Source organism: Rhinopithecus roxellana, chromosome 13, assembly GCF_007565055.1.
Source record: "Rhinopithecus roxellana isolate Shanxi Qingling chromosome 13, ASM756505v1, whole genome shotgun sequence".
In the NCBI taxonomy this organism is placed as follows: Eukaryota; Metazoa; Chordata; class Mammalia; order Primates; family Cercopithecidae; genus Rhinopithecus; species Rhinopithecus roxellana.
The window spans coordinates 46,040,554-46,066,504 of NC_044561.1; the positions used below are offsets into that span (position 1 = coordinate 46,040,554).

The following is a 25,951-nucleotide window of genomic DNA, read 5'->3' on the forward strand; positions in this document are numbered from 1 at the left end:
AGGCAAGGGAGAAGGGCCGTTGTAAAACCAGCCGGCCTAGGTTCTGAACAGGGCACAGTTCCGCTCTGGGAACCCTGCAGCCGGATCCATGCTTCCTGAGCAAGAGAATAAAGAACTTATCTCAGGAAAATTGTATGGCCCAGGGAAAAGACTACATTTTTCAGAAACGACCTTGAAATTTAGGAAAGAAATGTGTTACCTTAGGGAAGATACGTCCACCTGAAACCTCAGGATGTGTCTTTATTGGAATAAGGGTCTTCGCAGATATAGTTAAGATAAGGACTTCAATGTGAGATCATTTTCAATTAGGGTAGACCCTAAATCCAATGACAAGTGTCCTTATAAGAGGCAGAAAAGAAGACACAGGGGGAGAAGACCTTGTGAAGATGGAGGTAGAGATTAGAGTGATGCGGCCATGAGCCAAAGAATGCTGAGGATGCCAGCAGCCACCAGAAGCTGGGAGAGAGGCAAGCAACCTCCCGCTGCAGCCAGAGGGAACCAAGCCCACCCACACCTTGATTTCAACTTTTGGGCCTCATGAAATATGCAAGAGTAAGCTAAGCCTCCAGGTTTGTGGTAGTTTGTGACAACAGCCCTGGAAACTCATGCAGGAAGGCAGGTTGAGAAGGATGGGGTAGGTACTTGCTGTAGTTTGAATGTCTCCCCCAAAGATTCTTGCCACGGAAACTTAATTTCTGCCCTCGTGAGTGGACTAATGTTGCTGTCACGGGAGTGGGCTCCTTATCATCTGGGTGGCTTTGTTATCAAAATGAGCTTTCTTTGGCTCTCTGGCTCTTGCCCTGTCACCATGGGATGCCCTCTGCCATGTTTTGACATAGCAAGAAGGCCCTCACCAGATGTTGGCACCTTGATCTTGGACTTCGCAGCCTCCAGAACTGTGAGCGCAATAACCTTCTGTTGCTTGTAATTTACCCAACCTGTGATATTCTGTTACAGCAGCGGGAAACAGACCAAGACATGGATGTGTGTGTATTGGTGGGCGGTGAAGGGGAAGAGAGGGAGAGAGAGAAAAGCTTTTCAGTACTCTTTGTATTGAAGTACTTATCTCAGCCCAGCACAGTGGCTCATACCTATAATCCCAGCACTTTGGGAGGCCAAGGTGGGTAGATCACCTGAGGTTAGGAGTTTAAGACTAGCCTGGCCAACATGGTGAAACCCTGTCTCTTCTAAAATACAAAATTAGCCAGGCGTGGTGGCACACGTCTGTAATCCCAACTACCCGGAGGCTGAGGCAGGAGAATTGCTTGATCGTGGGATGAGGAGATTGCAGTGAGCCGAGATCGCGCCATTGCACTCCAGCCTGGGTGACAAGAGCGAAACTCTGGCTCAAAAAATAAAATAAAAGAAAACAAAATAATTACTTCGATAAAAAGTAGAAATTTGAAATTAATTGATTGGATCTAGGAAATGAAAACAATTGAAATAGAGTTTCCCAGATGCACTGAACAGCTGTGTAGCTGAAAATCAAATCAGTGTGCTGGAAGAACTGAGCTTAGAGACTCCGGATACCATTGCGAAAAGCAGGAGCAGGAGAGCATGGAGAAAAAGCTGGCTCCAGAGGATAAATCCAGGAGCTCCAGGATCCACCTGAGGGGCTTTTCAGAAGGAAAGTGGAAGGAACAGAGGACAGGTAACATTTGAAGAATGGCTGTCAAGATTCTCCCAGAAGGGAGTCGGGATACTGCAGGAGCCTAGTGAATGTCAAGCAGAATGAAGAAAACAAAGCAAACAGAAAATCATGCCAGGGCATCAGAGAGAAACGGAAGAAGAACCAAGTATACAGTTTCTAACAGAACCACTTACAACGCAACATAAAATACGTTTACGACGATGGGCGCCTGTAGTCCCAGCTACTTGGGAGGCTGAGACAGGAGGATGGCATGAACCCGGGAGGCGGAGCTTGCAGTGAGCCAAGATCGCATCACTGCACTCCAGCCTGGGCAACTGAGCGAGACTCCGTCTCAAAAAAAAAAAAAAAAAAAAAAAATACATTTACGAGCAGCCTCCCCACAGTCCTGAGGGAAAGTACCCCAGACCCTAGAATTCTTTATCATTCACAGTGTCGTCAAGAGGGAAGACTGTGTCACAGCTTCCCACCCTGAGGGCCTTGCGTGAGCCACAGGTGCTGAGAGGTTTTTCCTCTAGGCCTCCAGGTGGCCGTGTGGGGCCCAGGATGGCCAGGAGTTCCGCTCCATCACTTCTGTGTGCAGAAAACCATTCATGTCTACCCCAGAGTCCCATTCAGATAACATGTTTATTGCTTGTCATGCTATGGAGATAGGTGCACTGAAGTGAATAAAAATATTTTCAGGGCCGGGCACGGTGGCTCAAGCCTGTAATCCCAGCACTTTGGGAGGCCAAGACGGGTGGATCACGAGGTCAGGAGATCGAAACTGTCCTGGCTAACACGGTGAAACCCCGTCTCTACTAAAAAATATGAAAAACTAGCCGGGCGAGGTGGCGGGCGCCTGTAGTCCTAGCTACTGGGGAGGCTGAGGCAGAAGAATGGCGTGAACCCAGGAGGCGGAGCTTGCAGTGAGCTGAGATCTGGCCACTGCACTCCAGCCTGGGCGACAGAGCGAGACTCTATCTCAAAATATATATATATATATATATATATATTTTCAGACATCTGTAAGATCAGAAGCCTTGCCACCCTCTGAATAATTAAAGGATGCATCCCAATATGAAGGCAAATGAACCCAGGGATCCAGGGTGATAGCAGCGTCTGCCAGCAACATGACATGTTTTGCTGAAGTTAAGGTGTCACTTTTTAAAACAATTAAAAATCTAAAATTTCAGATATGTGTTAAGGAGAGCAGAGAGAAGGGGGGATAGACTTTAACTTTAGTCTTTGTAGTAAAACCTTTAGTTACATACTAAGAATTAAAATGTAACCAACGGTAAAATAGAAATAGATAAGACTTTCAAACCAGCAGACAGAAAAGATGGAAAAAGAAAACTTGATTAATCTCCCAAAGGACAAGGAAAAATAGAGCCGGCAAATAGAAAATGCACATACTTGAGCATCAGCATAGTCATGTTAATGATGGTTGGTTTTAAGTTATTAAACACAGCATCCTTAGATTGGATGAGAAACAAAATTCAGCTGTAACATTCAGAAGAGATGCAGCTGCTAGAAGCGAGAAGTACAGGCATGGCACAGAAATCCATGCAGTGTGGTTCACTGTTAGAAGCATTGTTGGGCCGTCACCGAGAGCCTTGGATGAGATGCAGGGGGCGTGTGGGATTTCTTTTCTTTTTTTTTTTTTTTTTTTGAGACGGAGTCTCGCTCTGTTGTCCAGGCTGGAATGCAGTGGCCGGATCTCAGCTCACTGCAAGCTCCGCCTCCCGAGTTTATGCCATTCTCCTGCCTCAGCTTCCCGAGGAGCTGGGACTACAGGCGCCCGCCACCTCGCCCAGCTAGTTTTTTGTATTTTTTAGTAGAGATGGGGTTTCACCGGGTTAGCCAGGATGGTCTGGATCTCCTGACCTCGTAATCCGCCCGTCTCGGCCTCCCAAAGTGCTGGGATTACAGGCTTGAGCCACCACGCCCGGCCCTACGTGTGGGATTTCTTGATGGATTCCTTCTTCTTGGGTTGAGAATAAAATAGAGGTTTGTACTGCTATTTTATTTGTGCTCTGCAAACAAGAATCTCTTATCTTTTCACCAAATAACTTTGTTTCTTGGATAAAATACAAGTTGTTCCAAAAATACGAATGCAACCCTAAAACTTTCATAAGTTAAAACTGCACTTTGGACATTTGGGACACACTTTTCTTCTTTTATGGTGACGTAATTATAGATTCCGTTAGGCTGAAACCCGCTGTTGAGTCTGTAGTGGCCCTGGTTAAATGCAATACGTGGAAGAATGTATCACTGTGCCTGTATCCTTGAGGAAAGTGAAAGATTTTGTGGAAATGGAGCTTTGACCTGTACATGTGAACTGTGTTTAAAATAATTCATAGAATGTGTTTGAGCAGAATAGTACAGTTATGATTTGGGGTTAATATATGTGCTCTGAACTCGTGGCTATGATTACATTGTTTGTTGTTCTGTTTCCCCTCTTCTGATGAATGTTGTTGAGTTGTTTTCTCAGTGACTTCAAACAATTGTTTACAGGTCCTATGGCCGGGCTCCGAAGATGATTCACCTGGAGTCTAACTTTGTTCAATTCAAAGAGGAGCTGCTGCCCAAAGAAGGAAACAAAGCTCTGCTCACGTTCCCCTTCCTCCATATTTACTGGACAGAGTGCTGTGTGAGTACCAGTGAGGGGAGGGGGACGCGCGGTGGGATCGGGTTGAAAATGTTTGAGTCTAGGCTTTGCTGAGGCAGCCGTCATTTTTCAAATTTACCTTTTAACATGCTCTGTTGCCCCTTCATTCCTTGGCCAAGTGTGGGGCTTGCTGTTGCGTGTTTGCGCCCTCATCTGGCGTGCTGTGCTCACCGTGGCCCCAAGCGTGGTTGTGTGCCCGTGTCTCCAGTCTTGTGAGCTGTCTCACTGTGCCCCATGGCTGCCAGCCTTAGTCTGAGCTGTGTTTGATCATGACTTTCAGCTTTGTTTTCATGACCCCCGTGTTCCCATCATGGCTCCGTTGTCCTTGGTCATCTGTTGTTTCTTCTGCTTGTTTGTGACCCCACTGAGGCCAGGACCGTGCCCTTCTCCCTGTGGCCGTGCCTGGGCAGGAGGCGCCCTGTGACTCTCCGTGGAACGAGTGGGCCTCAGCCCTGTGGCCGCCACAGCTTTAACTTGTGTTGTCTAGTTGTGTATTCATGAATCCAGAAAGAACCTTCTCATTCTTGACACACTTCTGTTGTGAACTGACAGAAAATTCTGTGAGGCATTTCTTCCTGTGTATTTTGACTCAAGTAAAGCAAGATTTAGCAGCATAGAAAGTACGTAGATGATTACACACGGTGACATCGTAGCCTAAACCTGAGGCACAGAGGTAGTTGTTAATCAGACAGGAACTGTAAGTCTGCACCTGGTTTCCTCAGACTTCACCTCATACACCCTTTCTCTGCTGACTTTGCTCTGCCTCCTTTCCCAGGGGCTCCACATGGACGGGGCTTGGTTCCTCAGCAGTGAGTGAGGACACACGTGAGGTGTTTTCCACCGGGGAAGCCTGCCCAAGACTCTGTGCCCAGGGTTTTCACCGGGCTGCTCCATAGGCCCCCTCTGCCTGGCATGCCCGAGAAGGACGCTGTCCCTGGCCTGCTGTGCCAGCTCTTCTCTCCATAGCCCCTGGTTGTAATGTTGGATTTGATCACTCCTTCCAGGAGTTGTCCGGTGTCTCCCTGGTGTGATCTATCTCTGGGGAGCCGCTGTGAGACCACTTGAGTGTCCCGCCCCTCACCCAGTGGCAGTTCTTTCCTGAGCCAGTCTTGACTAAGGGTGCTGACCTTTCTACCCACCTCTGTCAGCCCATATCCCCTAGGCTGGGGAGCGTCTGCAGGGCCTTCTGTTCAGGCAGTGGTTAAGAGTCAGTCAGCTTTACTGATGCTCAGGTTGTCCCAGATTTAGCCATCAAGAGTCACTTCAGACTGGCACCTGTGTTCTTTTGAGCACTTTCTAATCATTTGTGGCATGCCAAGATGTTTTAGGTTCTGGGAGCTCATTGCCCTTGTGCTGGATCAGCCGCGTCTCCACAGAGCCCTGGTTCCTCTGGCAGCAGGTGTGCTTGCTGCTGTGGGGGCGTTGCTGCTACTCCACCCTTTTAGCAGACAGAGCTGATAGGGATGTGTCTTAGAAATCATGAACTGGGCCGGGTGCAGTGGCTCACGCTTGTAATCCCCGCACTTTGGGAGGCCAAGGCGGGTGGATCACAAGGTCAGCAGTTTGAGACCAGCCTGGCCAAGATGGTGAAACCCTATCTCTACTAAAAATACAAAAATTAGCCGGGCATGGTGGCACGTGCCTGTAGTCCCAGCTACTCAGGAGTAGGAGGCTGAAGCAGGAGAATTGCTTGAACCCGGGAGGTAGAGGTTGCAGTGAGCCGAGATCGCGCCACTTCACTCCAGCCTGGGAGAGTAAGACTCTGTCTCAAAAGAAAAAAATGAAATCATGAACGGATACTGATGCGTCCAATTTTATAACCTGGAGGGCTCTTTCTTGCCTCTCATTTATTTCTGCTCTCGCCAACATCAACACATTTCTGTATTTGCTCAGTGCTACAACGTGCATAAGATAGTTTCAGAATTGCTACACCCACGCCACAACTAGGAACAAGCCTACTGAGAACAGCTCCAAATTTGCTTGCAACTAAACTGTTCCTTTTGGACAGTATGTATCATAGTGCTTATGAACGTCTCCCTCAGCTTCATCCTTTTCAGGGTTTTCGTAGTTACTCTTGCATGTTTAATTTAGGTATTTTTGTTGTGATCAAAATAAGTTTATAGATTCCCATGTGCAGAACTAACATCTTGATCATGTTGAGACATACTCAAGAGCAAGGGCTGCCTTTCTGTTTGTGCAAGTCTACTTCTGTGTTATACACTTTATTAGAGATTTTAAAAAATTCTCTCTCGTCTTTTAAGACAGGGTCTTGTTCTGTCACTCAGGTCACTGCAGCCTCAACCTCCTGGGCTCAAGTGATTCTCCTACTTCAGCCTCTTGAGTAGTTGAGACTACAGGCATGTGCCACCATGCCCAGCTAATTTTTTTGTATTTTTTGTAGAGAGAGGGTTTTGCCATGTTGGACAGGCTGGTCTTGAATTCCTAGGTTCAAGGGATCCACCTGCCTCCACCTCCCAAAGCTCTGGGATTGCAGGTGTGAGCCATGGTGCCTTACAGGGTCTTGCTCTGTCACCCAGGCTGGAGTGCAGTGGTGTGATCTTGGTTCACTGCAGCCTCCGCCCCTCTAGGCTGATGCCATCCTCCCACCTCAGCCTCCCAAGTAGCTGGGACCACGCCTGGCTTTTAAAATTTTTTTTGGTATTTTTAGTAGAGGCGAGATCTTACCATGTTGCCCAGGCTGATCTCAAACTCCTGGCCCCAAGTGATCCTCCAGCCTCAGTCCCCTGAAGTGATGGGACTACAGATGTGAGGCACTGCCCCGGGCCACTGTAGTTCAATACTGAACTGTATTTGAACTCCTGGTATAAATCCCACTTAGTCATAGTATTATTTTCTTAATGTGGTATTGGAGTCTATTGCTTCAATTTTATTAGGAGTTTTTGCATCTATAATTCACAAGTGGTTGATCGATAACTTTTGTTTTATGCTCTTTTTATGAGGTTTAGGTATTGATGTTCTACGTAATTCATTAAAAGAATTTGGAAGTTTTTACTTACTTTCTGTTTCTGAAGTAATTTATGTAGCACTGGAGCTGCTTGGTCTGTAAGGTTTGATGGAATTTTGGGAAACTAGCTGGGCCAGGTACTTTTTTGTATCTCTTTGATGAAAATTGGTCTGTTTCAGCCATTTGCTAATTTTGATAAACTATATTTTCTTGGAAATTACATATTGCAGTTAGGTTGTAAAATTTATTTTCATTGAGGTATATGAAGTGGTCTTCCTTTACTTTTTTTTTTTTCCTGAGATGGAATTTTGCTCTGCTTGCCCAGGCTGGAGTGCAGTGGTGTGATCCCGGCTCACGGCAACCTCCGCCCCTTGGGTTCAAGCGGTTCTGCTGCCTCCGCCTCCCGAGTAGCTGGGACTGTAGGCGCGCCACTGTGCCCCGCTAATTTTGTAGTTTAGAGACGGGGCTTCTCCGTGTTGGTCAGGCTGGTCTCAAACTCCTGACCTCAGGTGATCTGCCTGCCTCAGCCTCTCAAAGTTCTGGGATTATAGGTGTGAGCCATCATGCCCAGCTTTTTAGACTTTAAAAACGTGCTGTCAGTAGTTATTTTCCCATCATTATTTATTATTATTTTTATGAGATGGACTCTCGCTCTGTCACCCAGGCTGGAGTGCAGTGGCGTATTCTTGACTCACTGCAACTTCTGCCTCCCAGGTCCAAGTGATTCTTTTACCTCAGCCTCCCAGTAGCTGAGGTTACAGGTAGGTGCCCGCCACCACGCCCGGCTCATTTTTGTATTTTTAGTAGGGATGTGGTTTCAGCATGTTGACCAGGCTGGTCTCAAACTCCTGACATCAGGTGATCTCCCAAAGTGCTGGAATTACAGGCATGAACCACGGCGCCCGGCCCCCATCATTATTTCTTATTTTGTATGTTTGTGCTTTCTCTCTTTCTTCCTTGATTAAATTAGCTAGTTTGATTTTTTTTTCCCCTCCAGAGAACTAGGATTTTAATGTATTCATCTGATTTACCGTTAGTCTGTTTTCTACTCAGTTTCTACTTTCATTTTTATTATTTCCTTCTTTTTGTTTTCTCATGGTTTACATTGTTCGTTTTCTAGTTTCTGGGAGTTTGAAATGCATTTATTTTCATTCTTAAATTTTTATTGATATATGTCTTTAAAGTTAGGAATTTTTCTCTGGTTACTACTTTAAATATATCCCATTGTTTTATCATTATTTTTCAGAAATTCTCTATTTTTGATTTGAATTTCCCCTTTCATTAAATAGTTGTTTAACAGAAAGCTTTTTAGTTTACAGAAAAAAAAGAGATAAACAATTTTTTGTTTAGAAATTTCTAGCTTTATTGCATTGTCAGAAAGTGTTTATATTTTTGCTTTACAAAACTTATTTTTTTTTTTTTTTTTTTTTGAGACGGAGTCTCGCTCTGCCGCCCAGGCTGGAGTGCAGTGGCCGGATCTCAGCTCACTGCAAGCTCCGCCTCCTGGGTTCACGCCATTCTCCTGCCTCAGCCTCCCGAGTAGCTGGGACTACAGGCGCCCGCCACCTCGCCCAGCTAGTTTTTTTTGTATTTTTTAGTAGAGACGGGGTTTCACCGTGTTAGCCAGGATGGTCTCGATCTCCTGACCTCGTGATCCGCCCGTCTCGGCCTCCCAAAGTGCTGGGATTACAGGCTTGAGCCACCGCGCCCGGCCTACAAAACTTATTTTTAAAATTTTATGAATTTGACTATTGTGTGACCTAATAAATGATCAGGTTTTTTGGACATTTCAAGTGTGTTTGAGAATGTATTTTCTGTTTCCAGATTATAATGTTAAATGTCCGTAAGACCTGTCTTACTGCTTGTGTTGTTTAGGTCATTTATATTTTAAATTTATTTTGTCCATTTGACCTATCTTTAACCGACAGTGGTTTGGTAAAGTCTTCTGTTAGTCTTAAATTTTGTCCATTTGACCTATCTTTAACCGACAGTGGTATTATAAAGTCTTCTGTTAGTGGCGTGTTTCTGTTTCTCTTGCATCTCCTGTAGTTTCTGTTTTGTGTAGGTGGTTGATGTATTATTTGGTGCTTAGGTGTTTAAAACTTACAATTTTTATGGAGTGACATATGTCATTTACAGAATGCCTTCTGGGTAGTGTATCTTGCTTAGGGAGGCCTTGTGTGTCTGAAGGGAACTAATTTTCTGTATTTTCTTTTAATAATTTTGTAATTTTTGTCTTATATTGGGACCTGTATAACTTCAAATTATTTATATATAATTAGGAGCTGTGGGGGTTGAAGATCTAGTTTTACTGTCTGAATGCATAGCAAATTGGCCTAACACCGTTTCATAATAGTGTGTCTTTTCTCTGCTTACTGGGAATGTCACCTTTATTTTACACCAACATCCTGTATGCACAATATTCTAGACACTTCGGTTCTATTGATCATTGTCTATCCTGTGCTAGAATCAGACTTTTAATTATTATGCTTTTTTTTTTTTTTTTTTTTTTTTTGAGATGGAGTCTTGCCCTTTTCCCAGGCTGGAGTGCAGTGGCTCGATCTTGGCTCACTGCAGCCTTTACCTCTGGGGGTCAAGCGATTCTTCTGTCCCAGTCTCCCGAGTAGCTGGGACTACAGGCGCTCACCACCACCCCCAGCTAATTTTTATATTATTAGTGGAGACGGCGTTTCACCATATTGGCCAGGCTGGTCTCAAACTCCTGACCTCGTGATCCACCCGCTTCGGCATCCCGAAGTGCTGGGATTGCAGGCCCAAGCCACCACTCTCGGCCTATTATACTTTTATAATATGTATCAATAGCTTTCTTTTTTTTTTTTTTTTTTTTTTTTGAGACGGAGTCTCGCTCTATCGCCCAGGCTGGAGTGCAGTGGCCAGATCTCAGCTCACTGCAAGCTCCGCCTCCCGGGTTTACGCCATTCTCCTGCCTCAGCCTCCCGAGTAGCTGGGACTACAGGCGCCCGCCACCTCTCCCGGCTAGTTTTTTGTATTTTTTTTTTTTTTTTTTTGAGACGGAGTCTCGCTCTGTCGCCCAGGCTGGAGTGCAGTGGCCAGATCTCAGCTCACTGCAAGCTCCGCCTCCCGGGTTCACGCCATTCTCCTGCCTCAGCCTCCCGAGTAGCTGGGACTACAGGCGCCCGCCAGGTCGCCCGGCTAGTTTTTTGTATTTTTAGTAGAGACAGGGTTTCACCATGTTAGCCAGGATGGTCTTGATCTCCTGACCTCGTGATCCGCCCGTCTCGGCCTCCCAAAGTGCTGGGATTACAGGCTTGAGCCACCGCGCCCGGCCGTTTTTTGTATTTTTTAGTAGAGACGGGGTTTCACGGTGTTAGCCAGGATGGTCTCAATCTTCTGACCTCGTGATCCACCTGTCTCGGCCTCCCAAAGTGCTGGGATTACAGGCTTGAGCCACCGCGCCCGGCCAGCTTTCTTTTAAAATAAACCTTGTGGCTGTCTACATTTTCCCTTCCATATGTTGAGTGTCCACATTTATTTTCTGAAGATGGCTGTAGCAGCATACCCATCCCACATGCTCCTCTCTGTGTGACAGTGACTTTCCTCTGTTGAAAGGCTGGGCCTATGTTTCCTCCAGTTGAATCTGGGTGGGCCTCACCCAGACTCACAGTGTGGCAGAAGCAACACTGTGATACTTGAGAGGAAGTCGTAAAAGAGAACGTGCCTTCTGCTGGATTCTCTCGGGATGCTTATTCTTAGATCCCAGCCGCCATGCTGTGAGGAAACCAAGCAGCCCCATGGGAAGGCCACTCGTAAGTGTTCAGCCTGCCCCAGGTGTTCAGCCTGCCCCAGCTGAGTCCCGCTGTGTGTTTTAGCTCCAGCCTCAACATGCCGCCGACACCAGGTGGAGCAGAGACCTTGGTCCCCAGCAAATCCTCTCGAGGTTGTGTATCCATGAGCAAAAGAAAGCTTCACACCACTACAGCTTGGAATGGCCTGTTACTTAGCAGTAGATAACTGGAATATCAGTTGAAAAAGAGAAGGGCGGTGGCATTTTGATTGGGATTGCCTTGAATAAGTTACGCATTTGAGAATAATCAGGGAATGTGGTATGTATGTTTTCCATTCTTTATGACTTTTTTCTGCCCTTATTTTTCGTAAAAGTTTTACATTTTTATTGTTAGCTTTAGCTTTTGTGGCCATTTTGAATGAGACTTTTTTCCCTTAAAATCACATTCTAATAGAGAGCCTTTTTTCTAAATCATGATTATCATCTATTTAAAAAAAGGAGTAAGTTGATAGTAGTTAGGATTTTAGATTTAAAAGTAAAACTCTTTGTTATGTTGAGTAGGTGCTTTAGGATTTATAGAGTACATCTGTAACTTACCATAATTCTTCCTTCAAGTAATATTAATTATATTACTTGATGCATGATGGAAGAGCTTTGTATCATTGACTTCTGTTTTCTCCCTCCCAGACTTTGTTATTGTCATCATACATTTGCTATATGTATTAAAACCCCATAGTACATTGTTACTGTTTTTGTCTTAAGCAGTCAGTTATGCCTTGGAGAGATTAAAATAGAAAAATGTCTTTTTTTTTTTTTTTTTTGAGATGGAGTTTCGCTTGTTGCCCAGGCTGGAGTGCAGTGGTGCCATCTCAGCTCACTGCAACCTCCGCCTCTTGGGTTCAATTGATTCTCCTGCCTCAGCCTCCCAAGTGGCTGGGATTACAGGCATCCGCCACCATGCCTGTCTAACTTTTTGTATTTTTAATAGAGATGGGGTTTCTGCCACGTTGGCCAGGACGTTCTCGAACTCCTGACCGCAGGTGAGCCGCCTGCCTGGGACTCCCTAAAGTGCTGGGATTACAGGTGTGAGTCACTGTGCATATTTACCCACCCAGTTTCCATTTCCATCGCTGTCTCTTCCTTTTCTTTAAAATCTTTTTTTTTTTTTTTTTTTTTTGAGACTGAATCTCATTCTCTTGCCCAGGCTGGAGTGCAGTGGCGCGATCTCGGCTCACTGCAAGCTCTGCCTCCTGGGTTCAAGCGATTCTTCTGCCTCAGCCTCCTGAGTAGCTGGGATTATAGGTGCCCACCACCATGCCCAGCTAATTTTTTTTTGTATTTTTAGTAGAGATAGGGTTTAACTGTGTTGGCCAGGCTGGTCTCGAACTCCTGACCTCGTGATTCACCCACCTTGGCCTCCCAAAGTGCTGAGATTACAGGCATGAGCCACGAGGCCTGGCCAAGAGTTTTTTCTTTTTTTTTTTTTTTTTTGAGACGGAGTCTCGCTCTATCGCCCAGGCTGGAGTGCAGTGGCCGGATCTCAGCTCACTGCAAGCTCCGCCTCCCGGGTTTACGCCATTCTCCTGCCTCAGCCTCCCGAGTAGCTGGGACTACAGGCGCCCGCCACCTCGCCCGGCTAGTTTTTTGTATTTTTTAGTAGAGACGGGGTTTCACGGTGTTAGCCAGGATGGTCTCGATCTCCTGACCTCGTGATCCACCCGTCTCGGCCTCCCAAAGTGCTGGGATTACAGGCTTGAGCCAGAGTTTTTTCTTTATAGTGGTTTTTAACAGTTTGATTACGGTATGCTTTGGTGTAGCTTTCTTCATACTTCTTGTGCTTGGGGTTTGAGGGTTTATTTATTTATTTTTTCTTTTTTGTGCGGGTGGATATGACCTTTATCGAGCTTATCCGCCAGAGTGGAAATAATGTCTGTATAAAACCAGATGTTTGTTACTGTAACTTCTGCATCACAATTAAAATCTGAGCAGTTTTTTAAAAACAGTCAACTCAAGTCAAAACCCACTGCTTCAGAATCAATAGCTTGTTTGAAGCCACAGTAACACTTAAATATGGTTAAGACTTGAATGCAGAAATTTGGTTAGTTGGAAAGCTAATTAAACTTCTAACTTGCTCAGATAGAATTGCAGAAAGGTAAAATTGTGTTTTTCACGGAGATACAGTCCGCTGGAATCACCAACACTGGACAGCTGGTAGAGTGTTTAGAGTCCTGACAAACAAGGAATCCAGGCATCCTTTAGACAGTCTGCTGTCGTCCTTTCTTCCCAGTCAGAGATTTGTGGGGTGTGAGTGACCACCACCAGCAAGTGTAACCTTGACAAGAGAATCCAATTCCTCATCTCCATGAAGAGCAACTTGCAAGCGACGAGGGGTAATACACTTTACCTTTAAGTCTGTTTTTTTTTTGAGATTGAGTTTTCCTCTTGTTGCCCAGGCTGTAGTACAACGGTACGATCTCGGCTCACTGCAACCTCCACCTCCCAGGTTCAAGCGATTCTCCTTCTTCAACCTCCCGAGTAGCTGGGATTATAGGCATGTGCTACTACATCCGGTTAGCTTTGTATTTTTAGTAGACACAGGATTTCTCCAAATTGGTCAGGCTGGTCTTGAACTCCCAACCTCAGGTGATCCTCCCGCCTTAGCCTCCCAAAGTGCTGGGATTACAGGCGTGAGCCACCGCGCCCAGCCACCTTTAAGTCTTTTGATGCATTTCCTGCCAGTTCAAGCCCCTCTGCGGCGAGGTACTCCAGCATGACTGCGTTGTATACAGCGGCAGTCGTGCGCACACGTCCATGACTGGCCATCCTAGATTTCAGGTGTTGATGAATACGACCCACTGGGAACTGCAATACGGCTCTGTGAGCGGGAAACCGCCTTTGTCTTGGCCTTTCCAGAGTCCTTCCCCGCCTTACTGCCAGCCAATTCGAATTCTGCTGAAGCTCAAGCAAGCAAGGCAGAGAAAGGACTGATCAGACCCACGGCAAGATCCCACCACCTACTCCTTTGTTGCACCGTGATTCAAACTGCCTGGGGTTTATAGTTTTGATCTAATTTAGAACAATTTTCTTTTTTTTTTTTTTTTTTTTGTCACCCAGGCTGGAGTGCAGTGACTCCATCTTGTCTCACCACAACCTCTGCCTCCTGGGTTCAAGCGATTCTTGTGCCTCATCCTCCCATGTAGCTCAAAAGTATAGGTGTAAGCCACCACAACCTCTGCCTCCTGGGTTCAAGTGATTCTTGTGCCTCATCCTCCCATGTAGCTCAAAAGTATAGGTGTAAGCCACCATACCTGGCTAATTTTTGTATTTTTAGTAAAAATAGGGTTTTGCTGTGTTGGCTAGGCTAGTCTCGAACTCCTGGCCTTAAGTGATCCCAAAGTGCTGGGATTACAGGCATGAGCCACCGCACGTGGCCTGATGTGGAACATTTTTCGTCATTGTTTCCTCAGATTGTTTTTCTGTTGCTCCCTCTTCTGGGGATTCTGTGTGTATGTGTATGTATGTATGTGTGTGTGTATGTATGTATGTATGTGTGTATGTATGTAGGTATGTATGTGTATATATATATGTGTATAAATGCTACCTGAAGTTCCATAACTCACTGATAATCCGTTGATATTTTTTGTAGCCCTTTTTCTTGGCGTTTCATTTGGGTAATTGCTGCTGCTCTGTCTTCATGTTAACCTTTTCTTCTGCAGTGTCTAATCGGCTCTCGTTCCGCTTAGTATATTTTTCATTTTAGATGTTGAGGTTTTCGTCTCTAAAAGTTCCATATGGGTCTTTTTCTTTTTTTCTTTTTCTTTTTTTTTTTTTTTTGAGACGGAGTCTCGCTCTGTCACCCAAACTGGAGTGCAGTGGCCCGATCTCGGCTCACTGCAAGCTCCGCCTCCCGGGTTCACGCCATTCTCCTGCCTCAGCCTCCCAAGTAGCTGGGACTACAGGCACCCGCCACCTCGCCCGGCTAGTTTTTTGTATTTTTTTTTAGTAGAGACGGGGTTTCACCATGTTAGCCAGGATGGTCTTGATCTCCTGACCTCGTGATCCGCCCGTCTCGGCCTCCCAAAGTGCTGGGATTACAGGCTTGAGCCACCGCGCCCGGCCGAGTCTTTTTCTTAATTATCTTCCATGTGTCTGCTTCACTTCAGTCTACTACCTTCTTCAACATATGAAATAACTAAATGACACTAGTTACTGTAACTCTTTTAATTGCTTTCTGTGTCATTACTGGGGCTATTTCTATTGATTGATTTTTTCTTTTGAGTATAGCTTTATGATTTGATAGGTCTGGAGCAGTGATCAGTCCAGGACAAATTATTCCTCACAGCCGAGGCAAGACGGTCTTGAGTTCCTCTGGTTTTCCAGACTGGCCTGTGGGGACAGCCCTGTTCCCTTCCCTGTGTGACTGCCAAGCATGGGTGCCTCTGTTCGTGTCTGCGGGTTCTGTTCCGGCGATGGGTGGTTCCTGCACGCACTTACTCGTCAGTTCCCTGTGGAATACTCGAGGGCCCTGTGCCGGTCTACAGGACTCGTGTCCCTCTCCTCTCCCAACACAGCCCTAGGAAGTCTAGCTGTCTCGATCTCTCTGGCCTTGGCTCTGTGTCCTCCACTCAGGGAGTCTGCCGGCTTCCCCTCTGTAACCCCTGCCCTCCCCACTCTCTGGTCGGCACCCTGGGGGCTTGCTGGGCTTGTTTCCCATCTCTAAGGGTTGAGGGGAGAAATCATTGTCCTTTGTTCCTTGGGGTCCATGGTCTTGAAAACCATTGATTCATGTTTCTTGGTTTTTGGTGGTTTTTTTTTGTTTTTGTTTTTGTTTTTTGAGACAGAGTCTTGCTCTGTCACCCAGGCTGGAGTGCAGTAGTGAGATCTCAGCTCACTGCAGCCTCCACCTCCTGGGTTCAAGCAATTCTCTTGCCTCAGCCTCCCAAGTAGCTGGGATTACAGGTGCCCACTACCACGCCCAGCTAATTTTTGCATTTTTAGTAGAGACGGGGTTTCACCATGTTGGCCAAGCTGTTCTCGAACTCCTGACCTCAAGTGATCTGCCTGCCTCAGCCTCCCAAAGTGCTGGGATTACAGGTGTGAGCCACCGCGCCCACCCTGGTTTTTTTTGATTGGTTCAGGCGGTGGTGTAAATCCAGTCCCTGTCACTTCATCTTGGCTAGAAGCAGTTCACTCATTGATTTCTAGTTTTTGATGGAGTGTAATCTCTTACTATCATAGTATTAGTAATGAACCATTGATGTGCAGATTGTTCTGCATTTGGCTTCTGTACTGATGTGCTGAGAATGTACTGATGCTGTGAGTACTCTCTGGGCTCATCTCCTCCTTTTGCTTCATCTCAGGGCTCAGCCCTGGCTCCTTCCAGTGGGAAATTGCATTTAGAAGTCAGGACCTGGAGCTAGGGGAGAGCTTTGCCGGTGAGCTCTCGGCATGGCTAGAGAACACATGTGTGTACACCCACACGTGTACGTGCACACGTTTACATTTGTATTTCGTGGGTAGCTGCTTATGTATGTACATACATACATGTACACTCGTGAGCCCATTCAAGTCTGGCACTGCAAGGGTGATCCTGGTTTCCTCCCATCTGTGTTTGTAACTCCGTTTTTCACATGGAGGAGCTGGGTGCTGGTTCTCCTCTGTGTTTCTGTTGGGAGTAATCCCTCTGTGAATGACCATCCTTCTGTCACTGCTGCTCTGCTCCCAGCAGGTGGATGGCCGTTCCTGCACTTGCCTGGCACTGTGCCTGGCACAGACTTCCTCCTCACCTCACTTGATCTGCAACACCCTTGTGAGGGCATCCCTGTCTGGGGGATGCCCTTTGTGCCCTGCTTGGCCCCTGTACCCTTATACCCTTATTCCACTGTGCCAGCCCCAGAATCCTTCATCATCTCACTTGGGGCTCACATCTTGTTCTGTACTTCCCTCTTCTGCCACCTGGACACCCTCCTCACTGCTGAGCTCTGGTACCTGGGGCGGCCTGCTGTGCTTGCCCCCTGTGGCCCTGATGCCCTGCCCCTGGCTGCTGCCTCTGTCGTGGAGCTGGAGCCTTCCCCTCTGGCTTGGCTCTTGGGTCCTGCGTGTGTCCCCCCCACTGCTCATGGATTTTCCTGTAGTGACTTTGTTTTCTTTCTCTTCTCTCCTCTCCCTCTCCCTCTCCCTCTCCCTCTCCCTCTCCCCCTCCCCCTCCCCCTCCCCCTCCCCCTCCCCCTCCCCCTCCCCCTCCCCCTCCCCCTCCCCCTCCCCCTCCCCCTCCCCCTCCCCCTCTCCCTCTCCCTCCTTCTCTTCTCTGTTTTTGAGATAGAGTCTTGCCCTGTTGCCCAGGCTGGAGTGCAGTGGCATGATCTGGGCTCACTGCAATCTCCACCTCCCAGTTTCAAACAGTTCTCCTGCCTTAGCCTCTCGGGTAGCTGGGACTATAGGTGCCCGCCACCACGCATGGCTGGTTTTGTATTTTTAGTAGAGACGGGGTTTCACTGTTTGGCCATACTTGGACTTAGTTTTCTTTGAAGCCCCTTAGCTTCACTGGCTCCACTGGTGCTCTTCAGAGTCACAGCGTTGTTTTTATCACATCGTTTTATTTGCTCGCTGGGATGAGTGATAGGCTGGATCTTGCCAACCCGTTTGCCCCAGAATTATGTGGAACTTCTCTGTACTCCCTCTATCCTGCCTCATGCTCTGTGAGCTTTCTTCTGGAGAGTTCCTGCAAATTGACTGAGCACATCTGCTCTAGTGTCCCCTCGGGATGTGGCAGCCCCTGCCCGGTGTGGACAACCTGGAGCCAGGACTCCTTCTGGGGTGGGGGTGGGGAGGAGTCCAGGTAAAGGGCTCCTGGTGGCCTTGTAAGGGGCAGAGAGTGGATGGCTCACCTGTGACGTGCGGATGGGGGCAGCCGGGTGCTGTGTGTCTCTTCTTGGCGATCACAGGCTCTGGTCCCTCCTAGGTTTTGGTTTTGCTCCAGGCATGGCGCTTTGGGGCTTCCAGCAGAGCGGTTCACCAGTGCTGTAAAATCTGTGCTCCAAGTCCCAGGAGCTGCTGTGCTATGTAAAACGTGCACTAGATAATTAAGTTACTGTCGGATATTTATTTGCAGAAAATTGAGTTTACCAGATGGTTTTAACCTCAGTTTTCAAAGTAAAAGATCTTTTCAGATTGTACAATATTTGTAATTTAAATCAGGACGTAGCAGGTTTTAAAATCAGGATACAAATGAGAAGTACTGCCTTTTGGGACTTTCTATTTAGTTAATTAAACCAAAAGAGAGGCTGATTACAAAATTTAGGATTTAAGATTTTTTTTGGAGATGGAGTCTTGCTCTGTCGCCCAGGCTGCAGTGCAGTGGTGCAATCTCAGCTCACTACAACCTCTGCCTCCGCCTCCTGAGTAGCTGGGACTACAGGTGCACACTGCCACACCCTGCTAATCTTTCCATCTTTAGTAGAGACAGGGTTTCACCATGTTGCCCAGGCTGGTCTTGAACTCCTGAGCTCAGGCAATCTGCCCACCTTGGCCTCCCAAAGTGCTAGGATTACAGGTGTGAGCCACCATGCCCAGCCAGAATTTAAGATTTAACTCACTTGTGGATATTCTGATTGGCTTCTCTCTGCATGTTATTCAAGAGTGACTTGAAAGTCCAGAGGAATTAGGGCAGGACAGTGAGGAACTAGCAAAAGAGGAGGAAGTAGTGATTTAGATGGTAGCTGTGAGTTACTGTTTGCAGATATTTTCAGTGCCTAACTTGGAAATGAATTAAGTATCTTGGTTTTAGATTTTCTAAATCTAAATGGAGTTGGACTCTTCTGAGAAGATTTATGGAATAGAAGGGCAAGGATAAGTGGCAGCAGGCAAAGTGTTTTCCTGGTTCTTTATAGAAGAGAACCAAGCTGAAGGCCTTGGCATGTATGTGGGAAGGACCCTTTCTCTGGCAGGCTCATGCTTGGGCGTCTGCTTGAGAAGCAGGATTGATTTCTGGGGTGGCGCGGCTCCCTGCTGCCTGTTGGGGAGTAGAGCAACATTGCGGAAGCTGCGGGTCGCCTTCTGTCTGGGACCTCACAGCTGTAGCTGCTTGCCTCTGACATGGCCTTCGCAGGCTTCCGGTTGGGGTGGTTCCCGGGGTACAGAGCTCAGAGGCTGAGTTAGAAGCTGGCGGGAGGCTGGCCTGGGGTTCCCGTGGGCAGTCTGGGCTGTGCCATGACTCTTGCCAGGAGACCAAGGCGCGGCCCACAGCAGGATGGCGGTCATGTAGTGCTTGGGTCCAGAGCCGGTGGCCACAGTGGACCTGAGTTTTAAAGCCCTAACTTGCCTAACAGACAGTATTGTTGTAGGCAGCTCACTCACCCTCTGACTCTCAGTCTCTTCATCTGGATCACTGGGACACTCACATCCCTTGGGGTTGTGAGAAGTGGGGATCGTGCATGGCCGTGTGTGACACTGAGTCCGACAGAGCACACCTGCAGGCTTGCTGGGCCACGGGGCTTTTTATTCCATTTAAGTCCCGAGCCTGTCCCGACGCTTCAAAACATTGCGGCCATTGCAGGCTGTTATGAGGCATATTTTGCTGTATAAACTAAAGGGCGTTAGTTAACCTGCTTTCACAGTGACTTGTTTGTTTTTAGGATACTGAAGTGTATAAAGCTACAGTGAAAGATGACCTCACCAAGTGGCAGAATGTTCTGAAGGCTCATAGCTCTGTGGACTGGTTAATAGTGATAGTTGAAAATGATGCCAAGAAAAAAAATAAAACCAACATCCTTCCCCGAACCTCTATTGTGGACAAAATAAGAAATGATTTTTGTAATAAACAGAGTGACAGGTAAGTGTATCTTTAATTTTACCTCATTTGGTTAATACTTGACATGATATGGATTGCTGGCTTCCTGGGTAGTAACAACTATTTACTTAGCAATCTCGAGTGAGCGTCCATGGGGTGCTGTCAAGGAGACCTGGTGCCTGTCCTTGTGGAGTTCCTGTTCAGGCAGGCAAAGAACTCTAAGCAGCCATCTCCCAAGTGTGCTACCTGGGAGAGCAGGTCTTGGACCCATGGTCCTGGGAGGCCTCTTGGTGGGTCCTTTCTGAAGAGTGACAGCAGCAACTCTTGCAGTTCTTCTCTAGAACAAGGGTCCTTAAAGGTTTTTTTTTTTGAAATGATGGCACTTGTGTTTTTTTCTTTACCTTAACACGTACTGAGAAGTTCCTAAGAGCGCAAGTTGTAAAATGCTGACTTAACCCCTTCAGAAACTGTGAAAGGGAATCCTGAAACTTTGGCGGTTAATAGATTTTATGGGCTTTCTCCGCCTTGCCCTGCTCTCTCTCCTGGGGTAGGTCGCTCCCTTTCTCTTCAGTGATGCCGTTGCCAGCTGAGCCAGCCAGCATGTTAACTCCTCGGTAGCTTTATCTCGTAGTTTAGCGCTGGAACTCACCAGGGCCTGGGGATTCAGCGGCGAACCTGGACCCTGCCCTGGTCCAGCAGGTCGTTATAGCCATGGTCACAATGCTTATGGTGGCGAGGGTTCAGATGAAGGACTCCAGAGTACTGTGAGAGCCTACAGCTGGGCACCTGGCCTTCTCTGGGGCCAACGGAGGCTCACTGAGAAAGCAGAGATGGGCTGAGAAATAAAGGATGCGCAGGTGGTATGGGCTGAGAAATAAAGGATGCGCAGGTTACGGTATGGGCTGAGAAATAAAGGATGCGCGGGGAGTATGGACTGAGAAATAAAGGATGTGCGGGAGTATGGGCTGAGAAATAAAGGATGCGCGGTGGGGGGGATAAGGGAGGAGGAGCAGGGGCAGGTGGTGCGAGTGCAGCCTGTAGCCCCAAACAGACGGGGCCCCGCACTGTTCTGTCATGTGACTCTCCATGCCTCAGTGGTAGTTCTTCAGCGGGAGGAGCTATGGGTGGGTGCCTTTTTCATGTTCCACACAGTACTGGATACATAGTAATGTTCAGACTTGCTTTTTTAATGGTTTGAATTAAATAATTAGGTAGTTGAGCTTATGGTTTATCTTAGAGAGGTTTCATTGAATTTGGACTTATGGAAACTTCTTTGTAAGGTGTGTTACTTATAAATTAGTTAACCAAAAGGAATCAGCGTAGCATTTAAGAAGATGCTACATGATTGAATGTCCGTGCCCTCTATGTGGTTCAAGTACTGACATTTTTTGTTCTGAAAAAGAGAGTAGACAGCCATGAAGCCTGGCAGGAGGAGCAGTGTGTTCTGTAGCCCAACGGGAGTGTGGGCCGGCGCTGACGGGGAGACCACTGAGGCAGGGCGAGGAATCAAAACCAAGTGGCCTTGGAGGTTTTTCTTAGTATCACAAAAGAAATCATATTTATTTGGGATTATATTAAGTAAACACATTGGTGCTAATGAGGTCTGTTAGTCTTAACTTGTGAAATGTTCAAATTGTATAATTTTCTCAAAGTACCTATTGATTACTTTTAAGTCTGTGTTTATAATCTTTATCTAATTTCCAATAATATGTTTTTACTGAGCCTATTTAAAACTAACTTGCTTTTTAATGACTGTTTTTTATACATGAAATGTAATTTACTAAAATTTTCAACATTTCATCTTCAGTAGGTTTAAATAGACTTTCTACCGTTTGGTTTTTATTAATTTGCAAAGCCACTTCTTAACAAATCTGTTTTTTTAAATGTAAAGAGTTTGGTGAGATTTTCATAAATTTGAATTTAATAGAGTCTGTATTGACAATTGTTTTGTTTTTTTACTTTTTTTTTGACAATTGTTTTATTATGCAGTATAATTTCTGGCCTTTGAAAATATTGTAACACTTGACCCTTAAGTGGCTTACTGTTTTTTTAACATTAGACTGGTGTTTAATTTTGATTGTGCACACTACATGCTCATTGTAGAATTATTAGAAAAAGGTAATGAGCAAAAAGAAAATGCATATTAACTCTTAGCATTTTGGTATGTATCTTCTCAGACTTTTTTTCTTTATGCATGCATAATACGTGTGTGTATTTTAAGTTAATATAATGTTGTGTGTTGTTTATACTTGCTTTTTTCACTCAATATATGGTAAAGATTTTCCACAAACAATAAATGTATTTCCAGACTCTCGGTGTTAGTGAGTGGATAATATTCCGTAGTATTAATGTGCCATAAGTTATTTGTACATTCTGCTGCTGGGCTTAGGTTATTGCTTGCTTATTGTTACAAACAGCAATATTGTGAACACTTTTCTAGCTCAAATGTTGTGAACATCCTTAATTATTTCAGGATACCTTCCCTAAAGGAAAATTGCTTGGTAACAGATTTTGCGCATTTTTCGGGGTTTTGCTAAGTACGACGCTGGTAGAGACAAGGGTTGACTTGTGATGGTGACTTGCTAAGGCTGCAGCTGGGAGCCCCTTGTTCCACATGTGCCTCCAGCCTCTGCAGTCTGTGTGCCTGGTGGGATCGCACCACTCTCCAACTTGGCCCCACTATCCCTGACTTCATTCGTTTGTTTTGGGCTCTCCTTTTCTGAGTTAACGACTTAGGCTTGATGTGGACTTCTGAAGCATAGTTCTTTTTTACTTAAAAAAAATGGGTGGTGATGTAGAACAGGATCTACTAGAGACAGGACATATCATGACTGTGTATCTGATTGATCTCTGGAAACAGTTACTGTTTTGGTGGTTGGCACTTGTTTAGTTTCTGTTTCCATTCACCCCTGTAGGTGCACAGGAGAATTCGCGTCAGGTCAGGAATAAATGTGGGTAATTATAATCCTTGAGAATGCCTGAAGGATAAACTACCAAGCTCATAGGTTCCAGCAAGCTCCTACTGTGGATAAATACACGTTAGTCCTCTGGGGGACCTTTGGAGTGAGCGGCTCTGGCCCCTTTGTCTTTGAGGGAGGAAAGTGTGCAGGGGGGTGGGTTGAATGGATTTGTAGCCAGCCACCAAGTTTTAAGTTTTCTTCTTGGTTGTGGTTGTTCACATGGTGGAACATGTAGAGTGTATGCTGCTTCACTGATGTATAATTCCATGAATTTAGCCATGCCTCCAAAGGATCTGCTGGGGCACGGAGAAAAGGAACTTAGAGTCAGTTCATTTTGCTACTTTTTGGTAATTCAAGTAAAAGATTTACTAAGGAGAACTGGTGAAGCTCATAGAATCAATGTGTTAAAATTATTTCTGAGTTCAGATTTATGCATTATCTTCCTACGTTAATTACTATTACCAAGGCTAAAGAAATTTACCATTTCCAGCCTATCAAATACATTGCCTTGTCCAAATCTGTTGGGAACTTTGTGTAATTTTGTGTGTTTGACCTTTTTACATCATGGGTTCAGCCTCTTTGTAATTAAACTCTTCTGGCCTGTATGTTAAGCCGTGTTCTAAGCCTTTATTTGTTAAATTGTTTATTAACCCTCCCCTTCAAGAGCTCACAGGCTAGTGGGAGGGATGGAGGTACAGAGAAGGGGAGTGTTTTCCTGTGAGGCCCACAGCTTAGCAGCAGTGTGGGCAGAGCAGTTGGGATGGTGATGGGGGGAGGTTTGTGAAGATGCCACGCCTGGGTGGAAGGAATGTGCTCATGAAGAGAGGAGAGCGGGAGAAGGTCAGCAGGCTTGAGCTGGGAAGCAGAGGAATAAAGTGAGACATCATGGTGTTCGTGTGCCGTGCTGAGAAACCTAAATTTATACTGTCGGTCCCAAGGAACCAAAATGGATTTTGAAGGAGGCAGGGAACTGAGTGAGGCGTGATCACATTATTTTACAGAGAACTCAGAGCTGGGTCTTTGGCTCAGGGCTCATGTAAATCCCTTTCCCCTTTCCAGTTGATTCTGTGGCACACTCTTCTTTGAATTTCTGTAGAACTTACTGCTCATGTTCATGACCAGTTTATGAGGAAGCCTTTTCCTAACCTGGTTTCTTACCGCCTGCCTCATGTTTTTGACTGTTTAAAAAGAAGGAAGAAGCCAGATGCGGTGGCTCATGCCTATAATCCCAGCACTTTGAGAGGCCGAGGCAGGAGGATTGTTTAAGCCCAGGAGTTTAAGACCAACCTGGGCAACGTAGCAAGACCTCATCTTTACAAAAAAATACAAAAATTAGCCAGGCATGGTGGTGTGTGCCTGTGATCCCAGCTACTGGGGAGGATCACTGGAGTCCGGGAGGTGGACGTTGCAGTGAGCCAAGATTGTGCCACTGTACTCCAGCCTGGGCCACAGAGCAAAACTCTGTCTCAAAAAAAAAAAAAAAAAAAGAGGGAGGAGGACGGAACGAAAGTGCCGCTCAGGACAATGGCAGCTGCTGAGCCGTGGCGCTGTGCATGGAGGGCCTTTCCCAGAGAGTCTGTTCATGTCTTTGCAGGTGTGTTGTGCTCTCCGACCCCTTGAAGGACTCTTCTCGAACTCAGGAATCCTGGAATGCCTTCCTGACCAAACTCAGGACATTGCTTCTTATGTCTTTTACCAAAAACCTAGGCAAGTTTGAGGATGACATGAGAACCTTGAGGGAGAAGAGGACTGAGCCAGGCTGGAGCTTTTGTGAATATTTCATGGTTCAGGTACTTGACTCATTACAGAACTAGACAGTTCCCTTCTCTCCCTCCCTCCCTTGTGTCCTCCCTCTTTCCTCCTTTCTTTCTAAGTAAGGCACCTCTCGTGGTAATCTCATTGGCAGAGTTTTTAAAAACAAAAAACCTGGAATATCTTTAGGAGTAGAAAGTCAGGAAGTGCGTGGAAGCAGATGGGGCATGAATAGGACACGCACTGCCCCGTGGAGCATCCAGGGTTCAAAGCTGGAAGAGTTTCAGCAACAGAATAAATAAGGATGGAGTCAGGGTTTAACCCATGGAATAAAATTAATACCCTTGAGTCTGTATCGATAGAAAGAAATCATCGGTTAAATAAATAAATGGAGGAGAAGGGGTCACCTCTGCCATACAGAAGAATTCCACTTCAACCGGAAGGAGAGAAAACAGAAAATCACTTTTAGGCCGATGTCCCAGCAAGAACTGTTGGAGGCAGGATGACTGAGGGATGTCCAGGGTGGTGGGCAAAGGCCTGAGAAGAGGTGGGCTTCCACAGTGTCACGGTGGCTCCCCAAGATGTCTGTCAGCTACCGAGGGAGCAGTAGCCACTCCACAGTGGGGAAACCAGGTACATACCGCCTGAAGGGAATGATAAAGCTGCTTCCGCCTGTGAGAAGTTGTGTCCATCTCATGAAACCCTTGATAAGAGGTGCTGAGGAATACTTAGCATCTTTCCTCTGTAAAAAATGATCATCTCACGGCAGTCATGGAACATATCAAATGAACCCAAGTAGAGGGACATTAGACAGCGTAGCACTACTCTTCAAGGGTGCCACGGCAGTGAAAGACAGACTGAGAAACTGACAGACTGCAGGAGCTGAAGGAAGCAGCAACTCCGGCCTAGTTGGGGGTCAAGGGTGGGGTCTTGGAGCAGAAACAACTACCTCAGTGGAAAAACCACTGAAATTCCAACGAGGGCTATTTAGTTAATAGTATTATACTTAGGTTAATTTTCTGGTTGTGACAGTTGTACCACGGTCATGTTAAGACGGCAGTGTTCAGGAAGCTGAGTGAGGGCTGTATGGAAACTAGATCCTTTTTTTTTCCTCAATATTTCTGTAAGTCTAAGTTCAGAATTTAAAATGAGTAAGGAAGGAAATTCTGACACACACTGCAACATGGATGGAGCTAGAGGACATGATGCTGAGTGAAATAAGGCACAAAGACACATAGGGACAGACTGTGTCTGCTTCTGTGAGGTCCTCTAGTGCTCAGGTTCAGAGACAAGGTGGAATGGGGGGTGCCAGGGGCTGGCGGAGGGAGAATGGGAGTGAGTGTTTAATAGGACAGAGGTTCCGTTTGGGAAGATGAGAAAGTTTGGGATATTGGTTGCACAACAGTGTGAGTGCATTTAACA

General features: G+C 46.3%; 1 protein-coding gene and 1 pseudogene across 1 annotated transcript in view; one reads left to right on the plus strand and one right to left on the minus strand.

The window, feature by feature from the left end:
• Positions 1–25,951, plus strand: part of LOC115892920 (trafficking protein particle complex subunit 10-like) — a 62,727-nt gene that overhangs the window by 21,073 nt on the left and 15,703 nt on the right. Inside the window, exons 3-5 of the mRNA XM_030915678.1 lie at positions 4,145–4,280; positions 19,663–19,859; positions 24,372–24,567. Coding sequence (XP_030771538.1) covers positions 4,145–4,280; positions 19,663–19,859; positions 24,372–24,567 — 529 coding nt within the window. The remainder of the gene's footprint in view (positions 1–4,144; positions 4,281–19,662; positions 19,860–24,371; positions 24,568–25,951) is intronic.
• Positions 13,285–19,288, minus strand: LOC115892719 (annotated as a pseudogene).